Source organism: Neopsephotus bourkii, unplaced genomic scaffold (genome assembly GCF_033783945.1).
Source record: "Neopsephotus bourkii isolate Nb327-2 ecotype Australia unplaced genomic scaffold, CSIRO-AGI_Nbou_v1 NB_168, whole genome shotgun sequence".
NCBI classification, from domain to species: Eukaryota; Metazoa; Chordata; class Aves; order Psittaciformes; family Psittacidae; genus Neopsephotus; species Neopsephotus bourkii.
Window position 1 is genome coordinate 16,617,655 of NW_026900684.1, and position 16,996 is coordinate 16,634,650.

The 16,996-nt window shown below is 37.9% G+C and overlaps 1 protein-coding gene across 1 annotated transcript; it reads left to right on the forward strand.

Annotated features, from left to right (window-relative positions):
• The first annotated feature begins 2,248 nt into the window (after nt 1-2,248).
• PLRG1 (pleiotropic regulator 1) lies at nt 2,249-16,465 on the forward strand. Its single transcript, XM_061373793.1, has 15 exons — nt 2,249-2,383; nt 4,159-4,265; nt 4,475-4,617; nt 5,677-5,730; nt 6,201-6,294; nt 6,661-6,751; nt 6,944-7,045; nt 8,886-8,978; nt 9,345-9,494; nt 9,610-9,711; nt 10,211-10,313; nt 10,897-11,005; nt 12,529-12,668; nt 15,088-15,281; nt 16,261-16,465. Exons 1-15 carry the CDS (start codon nt 2,375-2,377, stop codon nt 16,318-16,320), a joined length of 1,551 nt encoding a protein of 516 aa, XP_061229777.1. The 5' UTR covers nt 2,249-2,374; the 3' UTR covers nt 16,321-16,465.
• The last annotated feature ends 531 nt before the right edge of the window (nt 16,466-16,996 follow it).

A 16,996-nucleotide genomic window follows, 5' to 3' on the forward strand; every position in this document is an offset into this window, starting at 1 on the left:
AATGTTGGTCTCTGCTGAGATGAACATCCCCATTTCTTGCTTTCATTGATAACAAATATTACTTCAAAGGTTTTTCATAAATGAGAATTAATGCTTTATGCATGTTCTGGAAGCAAACAAATTCTCAAACATTAATGAGTGGGGCTGTTCACTTTGAACTTAAAAAAGCACTAAAAGCACATGCCACTTACCAGTCACCTTGTCTAAGTAGCAATTTATAAAAAATTACATAGTGTATTATTTCCAGAATTACAGCTGGCAACTGCTGCTGGCATGCAAGAAGACATATAGTGAAGAAAATTAATAAAGTACATACCCTAATCAGTACTGCTGTCATTAATTTATTGAAGTTCTGGGACTAAATTTCACCTTGGACTACATATTCTGTCAAAAAAAAAAAGAAAGAAATTACTACAGAGATTAATTTGTCCCCTGATTTTCTAAAGCTTTCCAAGGACACCAGGAAATAAGGTGAGGTTATAAATTTCTGAGGGGAATGTTTATTTGTAAAAAAAAAAGCAGCTACAGGGCCATGTGCATACTAGTAATAATAGCAATAAACAGCACATAGGAGCGAAATTTTCTTGGAAAATATAAATGGATAATTATTTGATTTTGCACTGCTACAAGAGTCTGTATTTCAAATTTAGTTTCCTTTAAAAAGGCAGTAAAAATAAGCCTGATTTCTTTCAACAGACAATAGAAAGGAAACAACTGCATTATGATACTCTGTGTTGCCAGAGATTAGCCCTTAAACCATTTCTACATATCAAATCCATTGACCAATCAACAGGTACAGACTACTCTGTGTAAGCTTAAAAACCACCAAACCTGTATGAAATCCCTTGTCACTAAAATCTCATTTTAAACCTTGTGTATCTTCAATCTAGCCTCACCAGCCTGGGAGGATGCAACAGATTTGCCCCATTTTAACACACCACCCCATGGAGTTTGCACTTTTAAGACCTGACGGATGATGCTCCTCCTCCTCAAGGTGCTGTGCTGGCCTTTACCCAAGGCTTGGAAACCTAACAGGGATCACCAGAGGGACTACTAAAATAGGTCCTCTTATTAAACATGAAACCTGGCTGGCTTGTCTTGAAACTGAGCTGGCAATGCTCCTCTGCTGTTAGCGGTACAACGTAACCGACATCTCTCCCACACCTCAACCCCAGACCAGGAACTGGGAGCCAAAGCTACTTGCGGCACATGTCTAGCTGTCACTGTATCTTAAATTACAAACCACCAGTGCCGCCACCAGACATGACCCATCAACTCAAAAAAAAGAGAAAAGATGGTCATTATGTCAACCAGGAAGTTTGTGTGCCAGAAATAATGCCAGGTTAATTCCATCCTGTGGCTAACCAAGAGCACAGGTTTGAGCTGAGTGATGTTGCACTGGATTGCGTTTAAACCAAATCAGTTTGCAAACTGCTCACAGCTCAGGCACACAGACAGATGTAGTAAGTGGCAGGCATAGTGGTAAAGAAAAGCAATGTGATGGTAGGGTTGCAGAAGATGTGTTTGCCAAGTTCCAGCTCTGGCTTTGGAGATTAAGGCTTCCTAAGTTTAGGAGCAAGTGAGTGTACGTGAAGAAAGTAGATGCCAATTTGCACATATGCATTTGGTTATTCTGCCTATGAAGGCAAGTGAAAAATCAGCTGGAGTATCCGGGTACATTTGGAAAAGAACTACAAGCCCTTACATAGCATACATGCTGTTAGGTGTAGTCACACTAAAGGTACTTTCTCAAAAATGCCAAGTATAATGGCTAGCATCCCCTGTTAGTGCAACAGGCCTGGGACTCTTTTGCTACATCCCTCTCATGCTGTGCAGTTCCCTGAACTGAATTTAACCTTGGGAACCCACAATAAACATAACGCCTAAAAGCTGTAGCTGCACGACCCAAAACAACGGGCAAAGGCCAAAGATTTCTGTAAAACCAGGCTGACCAGAGGGTACCCAACCCCTCAGCCTAGGGAACCGTTGCGCAAATGGCGCCGACTCCTCCATCACCCCGGTCTATGAAAGTCCAGGTGCCTTTCACAAGGCTGAACATTGCTCTCTCCTGGCCGGTACCCCTCACTGCAGTCCTCTCGCCGCCCCTCCTCCCCGCATCCGCGTGACCGCATACTCCCAACAGCGCCTGCGGGCCTCGAACCCACGACCTCCGCCCGCCCCACGAGTGCCATAAACCCCACCTCCATAAGGTCCCGTTCCCGATCCCTTTATCTGCTCCGCCCCTCTCGCGCGCGAGTCTGTGCCTGCGCCTTCGCGATGCGTCACTTCCGTTGCGGCGGGGGGCAGGTGCCGGAAGTGTCTCCATAGCGGTCTCGGACTGCGGTGGTGGTGGTAGTAGGAGATCGCCGGCGCCATGGTGGAGGTGAGGGGGGGAGTGGGTTCGGTTACCTCCATTGGGCACCTCATGTGGTCCCTGCCTTGCCGCTGAGTCGTGACGGGAGGAACTAGGGAGCGCTGCCGGGGCGGCGGGGCGGCTTGGGCCCGTGATGGGGGGGGAAGCCGGCGGGGACCACCGAGCACTTCAGCGCACCCCCACTTCGACCTCGGTGCGAAAACGCCGCTGTGGTGGTAGACCACGGCAGTCTTTCTGCCTTCCCAGCCCCTGCCGCGGGGACAGCGAGTGGGGCACAGGTGTGAAGGCTACAGGGTGCGGGTTTGGGGCGGGAGTAAGCAGCAGGTAGCAATTTTGGTTTGAAAGACGCCGGATGCGGTATTTGTGCTGGGATCTGAGAAATGGTGTTGTGATTCCCGGCCTCCGGTGACTTACTGGCTTTGTCAGCTAGCCAAAGAAACGGAATCCGGCCTGTGAGGGCTTGGAAGTGAAATTATGGAGAAAGCCACTGGTTTTACAGGCCCTGAAATAGTTGCTGTGAAGTGAACATCATGCACTTCTAAAAGCAGGTAGTGTTGTCAGGAGCATGTACGAAGATGCAGACACTGCTGCTGTATGTAACCCTATAGCAGGGCTTTTTACAAAAGAGTATTTGTCAGAAAATATTTGTAAATGCTTTTTCCCTCCTGGGGAGGTGTTGTGTTACCTAGTACTCGTGTTGATTTCAACAGCTGCTGTTGTTGAATGGTAATTAGCTTCTATTATTCTAATCTCTTTCTTCAGATGTATGAAATTCCTAATCCTACTCTAAATGTTTTGGCTCGGGTTTTTTTCTCCTGTTTAATACCTGGAGATTGTAGGCAAGTATTGAGCCAGAGCAGAAAACTTTGTGTAGCTGCTACTGAGTCAGGAAACTAATAGCCACTGCAAAATGGGTTGGTAAGTGGACAAACAACTTTGAAGACAGGAAAACAAAACTTACAGATAGCTAAATAGGGAAAGCACTTGGGTAGTGAGTCTTGAAGGCTGGGCAGTGCCAGAAGTTATTCATGTAGCTTCCAGTTTGTTGCAGTTTTTTGTGTGACATACAGAATGTACAGTCATGCAAAGAGTTTTGGCTTTGTACCTGAGCAAGCAGGCTCAGATTTACAATGATTTTTTTTTCCATTGAGAGGAAAATATTAGCAAGAAATTACTTGTACTGTTAATAAGTAAAGAGCCTCTATAAGTTAATAGCTTTTTTACTCTGCTTGTTAGTTTCTGGATGGGAATTGTAAGTATGTTTTGCTCATAGTAACAAATGAAAATTATAAAAAGAAAACAAGTTTTGTCAGGTTTTATCCCAAGTTTTCTCTTAGTAAACTGCTATGTTTATGTAAGGTGTCACAGAAACTGGTGATTGCTCTTGTTCTTTTTCTGGTGGTAGTGAAATAAAACTTACAGAAGTGTTTTCAGAATTCATTATTTTATTGCCTACTTACAAAAACAGAACGTGAAAGGAGGAGGAGAAAAAGCTTGTACACTCATGGAGTTGTCTTGTAGATGCCAGTGCAGAAAGCCTGATCAAAGTTTTTGGCAGTTTCGAAGAAAGGGATCATTATTTTAGGTAAATGCTAAATTAAAAAAATTAACAGATAAACATAATTTTCTAGTTTCCAAGATGAGTGGTGTTTTCTGTGAACTAAACAGTGCTATGTTATCTTATGGTACTGAAGTCTGGAAATTGCTGCTCGGTTTAATCTGTGTTTCAGTTTTTCATGTAATTATAATCAAATGTATTTAAATGTTCTTTTCTTTCCTCTTAGGAAGTCCAAAAGCATTCTGTCCATACACTTGTGTTCAGATCTTTGAAGAGGACTCATGATATGTTTGTAGCTGATAATGCCAAGCCTATCCCGTTAGATGATGAAAGGTAAGTACTGCACTCAGTCAGGTTTTAACCTGTGTTAGTGATTGCTCCATCCAAGTCACAAGTTCAGAAGGTTCTGTAGTAAAACAAAGTAGTCTTGAGGGGAAAAAAAATACCATAAAGTAAGTTGTATAAAGTCTCTTGGATCTTTCAAAACTTAATAACAACAAAAATCAGGGTTTATTCAGGCTTATGCTTTACTCTCCCAACAGTCACAAAGTAAAGATGGCAGTCAAGTTACGTACGGAGTATGGCTCAGTATTACACATGCCTACTCTTAAAGAAAACTTGAGAGAGAAAGGAGGTCCAAACACCGGGGATCCTTATGGACACAAACAGTACTCTGGAAATCAAGGTTAGTTTTCTCTTAAGGGTGTATTTGTCCTTTCTTTTGTAACAGCATCACTGATGTAAAATCCAAAGAATGCAGTCCAGTGTGTTAATCCATTGGAAATAAATGTGGAAAACAAAATACTTTTTATTTATTTATTTGGTTCGTATTTTTCTTGCTACGGTCCATAGGAGGTAAGTGATTCAGAACAAGGAGGAAGTTTCTTTTAACAAAGGAATAATAGGCTGCTGTGAAGTTTTTACAGTGATTCATTAGTAAAAAGAGCAAATTTTATGGTAACATTAGTGTAAGCTGTACTTGGGTATTAGAAGGATGAGTAATGTATTTCTCCTTTTTATATGTTCATGATGGTCAAGGACGTGTTTTTTATTTGGTTGGGGTTTGTTTTGGTTTTGGTTTTATTTTGTTTCATAACGTTTTTTCATGCTTCCTTTAGGTCTGCAGCTATGAAACCAGAAAATTATATTAAATCTCTAGGCTATTTTCAATCTATGTTTGGTGATATATAAAATTTGTATGTAATAAGTAGATCCCATATGGAAACTTCTCTTCTAAAGAGTGCTAAATGCCTCCTTATTTCAGTTAAGATTTCTGTTGTTTTTTTTTCTCAAGGTACTTTATTTGGGAGTATTCTGAAATATGTTGAGAGATAATGAAAAATCTTTAAAGAAAAAGAAAAACCTTTTTCTTTTCTGATACCACAGACAACCAGTTGTCTTTACTAGCTTACGTTTCAGACGCAAGTGCTATTTGTGTACTTGAATTCTTTTGTATGATAGCTACTACAAAAGGCATCTTTGACAGTATGAAGATTTTTCTCTTGAGAGTCCCTCTTGATAATGGGTATCCTCACCATTTAAAAATTTTTTTTTTTTTTTTTACTATTGAGTTTTAGAATATGGAAGTAATTGGAACAAGTGGAACGAAACTAAAGAATGTTTGCGTAGTACACTGGAAGTGATTGTTAGTTTCTTCTGCTGCTGTTTTGCTTTATTTCCTGTTTGAGTACATCATTTTCAGTATGAAATGTAATTATTAATGAAACATTTTGTTGCTTTTCAGGACAAGAACTTGAGTATTTGATAACTGGCACACATCCATATCCACCGGGGCCTGGTAAGTAAAATTCTGTGTGTGCCTGGGTTTTTTGGCTTCCTGTAACAACACGGTATCCTAGCAGGAGCAGTCTTCCTCTTGCTGTGAATCCATATCTCATAGTAGTGGGAAATGCGATTGATGACTTTCATGGTATTGATGCAGATAGTTTTGTGACTGATAGGAAGGAGGAGGATATAGGTACAGATGCTGTGTCTTCTCAGTGAGCCTCAGTGAATATAAGCTTGCTGTGAGGTAGTCATTCATTTCTATGAGATTTCACCTTCTGTGGTAACATTATTACAAAAATGTTTTAGAAATCTCCTCCGTGATATTGTGGTCCCCTTTCTCTGGGAGACTTTTCCCTGAGAAAGAGACATTAGGGTCTAATAATTTGTGTCATTTGATTTTGTCTGTGCTTGGAAGGGTTATGTTTCTATGTTGTTACATTGGCCATTGCTAATTGTCACTACTGTTTTATTTTTTTCAAGGTGTGGCTCTGACAGCAGATACTAAGGTACAGAGGATGCCTAGTGAATCTGCAGCACAGTCCTTAGCTGTGGCACTTCCTGCTTCTCAGTCCAGGTACTGATGTGTTACTTCATTAACACTTTTCTATGGGGATTTCAAGGCAAAATACCGAAGTCAGGATAGGAGCTACTTTGAGTATTTTGTATGAACTCATTTATGAAATGATTAAAGAAACTACTTTTAGTGTGGTCAGGTGTCATTTTTCTGTGCCCTCCTGTTTTCATGGAAAAGAAAAAATGAGGCTTTGTTTGTGGGTGTCTTTTACCTTGAGGTGGTCAGTCACAGGAACAGGTTGCCCAGAGAGGTTGTGGAGTCTCTATTCTTGGAGGTGTACAACGCTCAACTGGATGTAGCCCTGCGATAACTTATTTAGTAAAAGAAAGTTGATTCCAATTCATCAATCATTTTCATTCAACCTAGGTTGGATGCAAGTCGGACAGCTGCTGGTGTGGGTGATATTTACAGGCATTCTGGAATATCTGAGCGTTCACAGCCTCCTGGGATGTCCGTGGTGAGTTGCACATCTAATGTGAAAAGTATGTAATGTTCACCAGATTGCTTCTGGATACATTTGTGTGTTGTGTGGAGATCTCCTGACTGACTAAACGTACTCAGTATTGAGATGTCACAGCAAGAAGGCTTTAGGTTCTAGGTAAGGAAGTAAGTTATAGAACATAAGAGTAACCTTCCTTTTGACTTACAGGCTATGGTGGAAGCTGGTGGAAACAAAAATTCGGCATTAATGGCAAAGAAGGCTCCAACCATGCCCAAACCTCAGTGGCATCCACCTTGGAAACTGTACAGAGTAAGTTACAAATGTGTGAATATGAACATGCACATAAAAATAAATGAGTATTTTATGTTCTGTGAAGACCTCAAAGCATAATTTTCCTTCTCATTCACAAAAAATCAAATGAAAAGTGATCACAGCTAAGTTGCTTATGTACATTTCCTTAAATAACAAAGAGGTTAAATTACAAACATCATTCTATATGGCAAATTATTTTGTAAACATTGTAAATTTTACCGTTATATTTACATTGGGGTAGCTGTATTGTGATAAATTTGTTATAGAGGTTGTTTTTTCTAGTCTGATTCTGTGATAGGGGAACTCAAAGGCAAGGTGCAGAATTCGAAACTAATAAGATGTTCAAGAAATACTGCTAATGCAGTAAAATTGTCTCCAGAAACACTTAAAGGCAGTCACTGAGTCAGCAAAACTTCTTTTACTTGATATGAAAATGGGGAGAAGAGCTGAATACTTGAATTACAAATTATCTCTGTGGTTTGATTGCTTGATTTCTAGTCTTGTTTTTTAATTACTCTAATTTGCCTTTTAATTTTCTTAGCTATTCCCCCCGAATCTGATACCAGCTTCAAACATTTTGGTGATAAGTATGGCAAAGGAGCTGAGTTGAAGAGAAAATCTCTAAGCATGTGTATCTGTTCGGATCTTTTTTAACTTTTCAGGTGCATCTGTTTGAACGTGTACCTTTTTTACTTAAGGGGCTGATTCTTACTATGAAATTCAAACAATTTCATATTTTGTCTAAGAAAGAGTCAATTTTATTGACCCAAATAAACATTATGAATGTTAGGCTTTCCTGACACTGCAAAATCTTATGTTCTGGTATCAAAACTGCATTAGCAATGTTCATCTGAATGTAGCACCATACATAGGCATTTAGATCTTCAGAAGAGTCCTGAGTGCTGCATTAGTCATGAATCTTAAATTACTTTTTGCGATCAGCCTTTTTGAAAAAAGCACTTTAGCTCAAAGGAATACTTGGGTTTTCTAAATGTGGCAGTAGTGGAATGTGCTCTTCATAAAAATCAAAACAAATGCCATTTGAAAAAAATTGCACCAAAATAAACCCATGAAAGATTTTAGGTAAACAAGTGAAAAATGCGTACTTGTTCAGAAACGCTTTCTTTTCAGAGAAACTGTAAATACAATTGAAGTCACTGTATTAATTCTACATCTAAACAGTTTTAGTGGAAGTTTGCTGTCAAAATCCGTGTTCAGCATGAAGAAGCTTTTTCAGAAATAAAGCATAGCTAGAATGCTAAATGTGGGTTTCATCTTGTCTGTTGCATTTTAACTGATCTCCCCAAGCTTGTGAAAGGTGAGGACCTCAAATAGGTCAGATAAACTATTTCTTAGATTTCTCCCTTGGAAATGCCTGTTTCTATTTCTAGACTAGGAAGAAATCTGGACAATTATCTCAAATGTGGCTGTGGTCTCATCTGGTCAGAAGAATTCACTTTAGCTTTCCAAAGTATTTCTATCTAAGAATTTTTCTTGTTTTAGATATTTTTTTAAATTAACTGTGTAACAGTACATGAAATACAACATCCAGTGAAACCAAATATGGGGTTGGATGTTTAGCTGTTTCACTTCAGAGAAATTAAAGAGACAAGCTGCTGTAAACAAGCCCTGTGTTGGTAGAGCTTTTCTTACGAGATACGTCTCCAACATTTTGTTACCAGAAAGTTTCTCTTCAGATCTGATGTTACATTTGACTTTTTTGGGAGTATACATTTCCTGGTGAGTACAAATGAACTTCAGTGCTGAAAAATGAAAGTTATACTGGCAGATGTATGTGTATTATTTCTGATTTAAAAAAATTTTATTCTTTCTAAAGGTTATCAGTGGTCACCTGGGGTGGGTGAGATGTATTGCAGTAGAACCAGGAAATCAGTGGTTTGTCACTGGCTCTGCTGACAGAACCATAAAGGTAAGAGGCTGGAAGACATCACTGACAAAGTTTGGGTGGGGGGTGTTAGCTTTTTGTTGTCCTGTTCTTTAAAAATGTCTTCAGCTCTTGGAAACAACTTCTTGCAACTCCTTGTAGCATAACTGCTTGCAGAATAATGAACTACAGAACAGTTTTTTTAATTTATCACCTAGTCATAAAGGATTTGTGGATTACTACTACTTCTGAGATTTCATTAATTACATGGTAGTAGCTGGAGGGCAAATGTCTATGTTACTGTAAGTTTTGATTTACGGTGCAGCAGGGTCACTTGCATCTGGGCTGTTTACCCAGACTGTTACTGGGTAGCTTTTACCTGTCTACCTCAAAATCTCTATTTTGATGCAGATCTGGGACCTTGCTAGTGGCAAATTGAAATTGTCTTTGACGGGACACATCAGTACTGTGCGAGGGGTGATAGTAAGCGCAAGAAGTCCATACCTCTTTTCTTGTGGAGAAGACAAACAAGTGAAATGCTGGGATCTTGAGTACAATAAGGTAAGCTAGTTTCTTTAATTCGAATTAATTGGTGGTGTCAGATATAAAAATCAAAGCATTTAGAAAATTCTTTCAAATATCAAGTTAGTGTTTGTGCATTTTTTTACTCATCTAGGTTATTAGGCATTACCATGGTCATCTCAGTGCTGTGTATGGTTTAGACCTGCATCCAACAATAGATGTACTGGTAACGTGTAGCAGAGATTCAACAGCACGAGTAAGTACAGCATTGTTTCTTTTTAATATCTTGGTATGTCAGTGTTTCAACATCCTCCATTTTAAAAGATAACATGAAATTAAGATGAAAATACTAAGGTGATTTTTTTTTTTTAGCTTTGTCTTCCGTTGTTGATAAAACTCAAGCCTGAATACACAAAAATGCAGTATCACTTTAAGATAAGGTTTTATTTCTTAATTTAGTGGGTAGACTTCATAGTGTATATATAGGATTGCTTAGCATTTAGAAGGGTAGTATGGCTTTATGGTGACTTCAAATTATTTGTATGTCTAGAAATTCAGTGTCAGGCTTCCTGCTCCCCTTGCAATTTTCCAGCTGAGGCAACTGCGTGATGAGCTGTTGGGTGAAAAAATAAAACCTAAATACTTTTTAATCAGTAGAACTATGGCAAGGAATTCATGTAATCAATGACAGTGCCTAAGATACATTGAATGTGCACCTCTTACTGACCTCTGACATACTTACTGTGAATTCATAGATCTGGGATGTGAGGACAAAAGCCAGCGTGCACACACTATCAGGACACACAAATGCAGTAGCGACAGTGAAGTGCCAGGCTGCAGAACCACAAATTATTACAGGTATGGTGGGCATGGCTTCACAGGTAACATGATTGAAAAACCTAATAATTTTGGTATGTGTTCATTAATTATGTGAGGTTCATAATGCAATCCATGTTAATTTACTTAGTTTCTCTATTAGTTTTCTGTTGAAAATAGTCAATGCCATGGTTATTTCGTACTGCTAATGGCATGTTTAAGCAAATAAAGATTTACATTGCTTGAATATTTTTCTGCGCTTTGTTTCTGATGTTTACATTTTCTGTTGTACTAGGAATTGAGACTTGCCTTCTCTGTGATATACCACAGTTCTCCCAAATTCAGTTAATAAGTGTCCAATACCATGCTTAAATACTGTTTAGCTTCTTTCCCATTGCGTAAAAAATCAGGTTTGCTGTGTAAGTTAGCTCTTAAATTTCAAACCGTGTAAAAAGACCATTACAACCCAGCATCTTCCTCATCTAGAGAGGCATTTAATAGCATATTTTTGTAACAAGCATAGTATTTTTGTCTTTTTTCCTATAAGGTTTTGGCTGCCTTATCAAAGTGATAATGATGATAGAATCAATATGATGTTTTCTGCTACTTTTTATTTTCATTGTAGGCAGTCATGATACTACCATACGGCTCTGGGATTTAGTGGCAGGAAAAACTCGTGTTACTTTAACAAATCACAAGAAATCGGTTAGAGCAGTAGTGCTACACCCAAGACAGTAAGTTTTCCTTATTCTTTTACACTTTCACAGTTCAGAACATTGTGTGGTGATAGAAAGCCAATGTGAGTGGTGATTTAGAATGGTAGGGCATAATAATGTGAAAAACTAGTGAGCTTAGAATGCTGTAAAGTGTACGTATATCAATTCTCAGATACGTTTTATTATATTGATTGTGCTCCCCAGGCATTGGTGTACATTAGCAATCCTGAGAATGTGTTACATCCCACATAATTTTTTATGTATGTGCCTTTGAAGTCATTGAAATCAGTGACACAGTAAGGCTAATGATAAAGATGTAACTGAATGATTGTTAGCAGGTAGTGAAGTCGGTTTGTAGAATGGTACATGTGTGAATAATGCTAAAGAAGACAGGGATTAATACAAAGTGGGGGTTTTGAATATGTGGTTCTCTGCACAAAACATTTCAGTCTAATTGATCTTAAAAAGAAACTTCTTGAACTTAGTCTTTGAAGCAGGTGTTGTTGGAAGTGTTCTCAATTTAGATGCTGTATTTTGATGCATCAGTAGTTGCCTGTTTGAATAAATAGACATTAAAACAATGCAGAAAAGGAATTCGCGTAGAACTATAATACTTCTTCACTTCTAATATTTTAAAATCCTGTCAGTGCAGAAATACAGAATCTTTAGTAAGTTCTGACCAATCTATGTGTCTTAAAAACTGTGACGGTCTTATGCAATGCCTGTTAGTTATACCAGAGAAAAACCCTAATTTTACTTATATTCTGAAAAATAATCTGGTTTCAGATTCATCAGTTGTACCTCTTTGGAACTAAACTTGAACTGTTTTTATCAAGCTATAGCAACTGTCAGCCTAGTTTTTTTTTATATTTCAGTATTTCTGTTTTGTTTTTTTAAAAGGTCTAGTTCTTTTCCTAATATTTTTTTTTAATTGAAGGGTATATTAAATAGCAAATGGCTTAGACGTTGTGTCAATTGAAAGTATTCCTACAGGGTTTTTTATGTGCTACCCAAATAACCTTGTAACTTCTTGCACATGTTAAAATGAGGGAATTGCTTGTTTTAGGGATACTGTGATACTGTGAACTCAGTAAAACAAGTTCTCTTTCAGAAATAGTTCACTTTTTTGCAGTTCTTTATCTTTGGTTGTATAGTTTTGAATGACTAACCAGTAGTGGGGGTTTGCTGCTTTTTTTTCCTTTGGTGCCTTTGCTGATGGTTCACTTAAACCTGAAAATCTGCCAGAATAACAATTGAGAAGAACTTAGTGTACATTTTTAATATTTGTTGGCATATTAACACTCTATATGGCATAGGATTTATAAATTTTAGGTAGTCTGTGGAACAGGAAGAAGACAGTAAAAATAGGTAATTCATGATGTCATACATTTGCTTCATTTTCTGTGAAGTAAAAATGTCAGAAAAGCAGTTTTACTATTAAGTAACTTTGAAGCTAGCATTTAAGAGCAGTTTCAATGAAGGATGTCTGCTATACCTACAGCTGTTTTGAACTTCAACATACTGTGCTTATTTTCTTTCAGTTACACATTTGCATCTGGTTCTCCAGATAATATTAAGCAGTGGAAATTCCCAGATGGAAATTTCATTCAGAACCTGTCTGGTCACAATGCTATTATCAACACACTGGCTGTAAATTCCGATGGTGTTCTGGTCTCAGGAGGTAAAAATGAAAAATAAATGTTTGTATTTCCCCTTTACACTCCTCTACAATGGCTGGAGGTCCTTAGACAAAGATGCTAGCTGAGATGTCCTTTATCTGGGCCTATAAACCTGCTACAGCATACAACTTCATAGTCTTTTATCTTTTTGGATGCTACTGAGCTGCATGCCCAAAAACGTATCTGAAGTTACTTTTAATGTGCTGCAGGGAGGAGGTTTCCTCTTCTCACCCGACTGCTTGTGCAAGGCTCCAGATTTCATCCTCTGTGATCTCCTGATGATTAGAGTTCCCTCGGGAGTGGTGTGGAAACTGGGAGCTGCCTCAGAGACACCAGTTTCTTTAGCTGCTCTCTGTTAGTAAGAAGTTGATGCAGTGAGAATGGATAGAGCATATAGGAATATCTTGCCAAGGCTTGCTGTACCATTTAAATGTGAACTCTTCTTTGGTCCTTATGCAGCACAAATGCACTGGTTCTGTTGTCTCAAAGTTTCCTGCACACGTTTTCTGATGTTACTTTGATTGTTCAAAAGATTGATGGTTAATCTCCAAATATTACTGTGAATCAAACTCATGTTTACTTAGCAATATTATGTGTTCAAGCATTTGGAAATTAAGAAACTAGTCCTTTGGCTCCAGTGCTTATGAGAGGATTTTGTGTCTATTGTGACACATGGATTTAATTTTTTAATTCAAAGCTCCCAGGATTTAATAATCATCTGATATATTAGAGTATTGTTACCCGTCTGTGAGCCCCTGACCTCTTGGATCTATTAGTTTGTATTCGTGTATCTGTGTTGGGGTAGCAGAAGAATCCCAAATGCTTACTGTGTCTGATCATGAATAATTTTATGTCAGAACAGTTATCCCATTGTAGGTAGCATTTTTCCATATATTAGTTACCCAAGCACTGTAATAAAATTATTTTGTTTGAAGTATGTGTTACTTAAACCATAGTTTGTAAAATTTGAGTTCTGTGTTTGTACAAGACAAAGTACGTACATAGATGTCCAGTTGCCAGCTGGGTTTAAACCATGACAGTAAACTTTCTTTCAAAAAAGCTTGTCAGTAAAAAAGCTTTGAGAAATCTCGATAGGAAGATGGTGTGTTTTAAATGTAGATGTTGTTATAAACAGGGAAGGAATAAACAGTGTGGAAAAAGAAAACGCTAATTTTACAGCTTGAGAGCTGAGCTCTAGAGTAGCAGTTCAGGATTGCATGGGAGTTTAAACCCAAATCTCTGAGGTCCTAGAGCAGTTGCTTAATTATGAGATTGTCCTGGGAGAGCTCTAGCAGAGGAAAGTGAATTAAGAGGCCAGGCTGTGGTGTTCCACATAACTTGCAGAGCATGAGTTTTTATGTCTCAGTTTTGCTTGTCTAATACTTTTGGTAGTTGTGAACAAGGAGGGGACTCAATTCACAGCATCACACATGATAGCTTAAGATGGGTTCCATGAGTTTACATAATAGTTACAAAAAACATATGTGTGTTTGTAACCAGAGAATAACAAAAAAAGTAACAATGAAGCTACACTGTGGCCATGGATTTGGTCCCGCTTGGTCCCGTTAGATACAGTATATCCTGTAGGCTAGCGATGTGGGTAAGATGGAAATGTGCTAAGCAGGAGTTGGGAGATAGCTGATAATAAGTCACTTTACCCTGATTATGTTTTCAAGCATGTATAAATAAGTTGATACTAAATTAAAATAAGTTGAGGTTACCTTAGGAACTGTAAAAACACCCTTCTTGGTTTTTTTGGTGGTTTTTTTTTTTTTTTTTTTTTGGCTAGCTCATAACTGGGGCTCATAGCTTTTAAACTCATAACTTTTTTAGTAGATCTGTTTTGGCTAGATAATGCTTTGGGAGGAGAGGTTGTTTTTTGTAACTGAAAAATTGCTTTGAGAGCATCCTTGTGAATACAGAGTTCAGATTGCTATGAGTATGCTGCAGGTGATGACGGCAGTAATACTGGCAGTGGTTTGAACTGGATTTGAAATAGAACCTCTGCAAACATTAAGCTATTTCCCATTACTGACTCCTTAATGTTTGTAATCTGTTTGACAGGATGACATCTGTTCAACTTTAGTGGAGCTACTGACCAAGGAGCTTGATACTGAGAATGCCAGTCCATGCTGTGCTTCCAAAGCACCTTGCTTCAGTTGCCATGTGTTGTAGTGTGTCATCTCTCTGGGTTATCTAATACAAAGCTGGATGAGATTCTGAGGAAGCTTATATCAGCCTTAAACAAGATCAGCCTTTCTTAACTAAGAAGGAAACCAGTAGAAAATAGCAAACCTTGTAGGCTCTACTGAGCTATTCTACATGAATGTTATAGCTGATGTATTAGTTACTTGTTCATGATACTGTTTTTAGAAAACTAGTAGAAATTAACTGGTTAAAAATATTGTTTCTTTGTTTTAGCTGACAATGGTACAATGCATCTTTGGGACTGGAGAACTGGATACAATTTCCAGAGAGTACATGCAGCTGTGCAGCCGGGCTCTTTGGACAGTGAATCAGGAATATTTGCATGTGTTTTTGACCAGTCAGAAAGCAGACTGCTAACTGCTGAAGCTGATAAGACCATCAAAGTATATAAAGAAGATGATACTGCGGTATGTCAAAGTGGCTTTATAATGTTATGCAGATCAATAAGAGACATGCACAGACTTGTGTAATCAGTTTTATTGAAGTTTGGAAGCAATATGTTTGCAATAACATTAAGAGGACAGTAGCTAGTTTCTGGACTCCTAATTTTTTATTATATGCTATAGTACAAATAAGTGTCAGGCCTGTCAACTCTTCTACACATGTCCTTTGTGATGAGGTTTGGAGAAATCTTAATACAATGATGCATACTGCATTTTAAAGCCAGTAGGGAACTGTGTGTGTTTATATTGATTAAAACACGGGAATTTGCAAAAGGATTACATTTGAAAGATTTATTGTACTTCTGTATATGATTTAGTTTAGTCATTTGCTTTGGCAGTTTCCAGAATTCAGAGTAAATAGTCTTATTTTTAAGCTGTTATTCTCAAATCCAGATCCATTTACTAATGGATAAGACAATAGATTTATTATATAGTTTATCAGCATATGTCTTCAATATAAAGGATATAAGGATTTTCATTAAATCTTAGGATTTTTGCATTGAATTAGACTTGGAACAACTCTTAGGTCTGAAGGAATACGGAATGTTTTATCCATTTTATGACTGGGCAGAATGCAGACTCTGGCATCAGCCAGTACTGATATTAATATCGCTGGAAGGACTGTCTCTGGAATTCGTGTTCTTTTGCTTTGATCACTACAGTGTTGTTCCTGAAATGCCACTGGCAACCTGATTTTTGTCCTTGTTGCAAAAAAAAACAAAACCCCACAGAATAAGTTTTGTCATGTACTTCAGACATTGGGATGATATAAAGTTCCATATGGGTCAATTAATTCCATAGTAGATTAGGTAATTACAGTGTTACGTATGTCATAGAGTCTATATGCTATGTGAGTAACATTTTAAACTAAACACTAATTACAGGTGAATTTCGTGTTTAAAAAAAAAAAGAACCTCATGAGATTTTTCTTTTTTCCCTTTAGACTGAAGAAACTCATCCTGTCAGCTGGAAGCCAGAAATTATCAAGAGAAAGCGATTTTAGTGCAGCAGGATACTTATACTATATTTTTGTTCTGGCTTTCCTGAGAGCATTCAGTCACATTTTGTTCTGCCTGGAACAGCAGAGCAGGAAGTCAGCTAAGTCACTGCTATTTCAACATGTTTTATAATAAATCTTATTTCTCTTCCCTTTTGTCTTTTTTTTTTGTTTGTTTGTTTGGTGTGATCCCAGCAAACCAGTTGCAGCTGTTAACTTTCTCTTTGTGGAGCGTATATAGTTCATGAAAAGGATAGATGTGCAGGTGGTTACTTTTTTGTATGAATCTACTGAGCGTAGGTCTAAAATTATTTTTATGAGCCAGGTTTTCTGAAAGACCCTTACTTGACTCCAGAAGTTAATTGCAAGTTCATGCATAGAAGCCATGTACTGGGAATTTCTTGATTGACACTCTAGATTTTAGACCAGTATAGCTTACTGTACATATTCTAATTCTGTACTGCAATGGAACAGTATACATACTAAATTACAGAGTAACTGTAATCAAGAAAGGAGCAGGACAGTATAATAATGATGTAGTTTACCTTATAAACACAGCCACTGAGCGTTGCCAGTGCTGTATTATTGAATTAAATAGGTTTTCAAAGTGTTTCTTTCCTTAGGAAAGCTTTCATATGCAACTACTCATTTCATTTCAGAGTGGACCTCCTATAGGGATTAC

Excerpts from the sequence above, each read along its gene's own strand:
- PLRG1 (XM_061373793.1), top strand. Across the intron at positions 6,295-6,660 it reads CTTCCTGCTTCTCAGTCCAG|GTTGGATGCAAGTCGGACAG; the intron begins GTACTGATGTGT and ends CATTCAACCTAG. Across the intron at positions 7,046-8,885 it reads CACCTTGGAAACTGTACAGA|GTTATCAGTGGTCACCTGGG; the intron begins GTAAGTTACAAA and ends TTCTTTCTAAAG.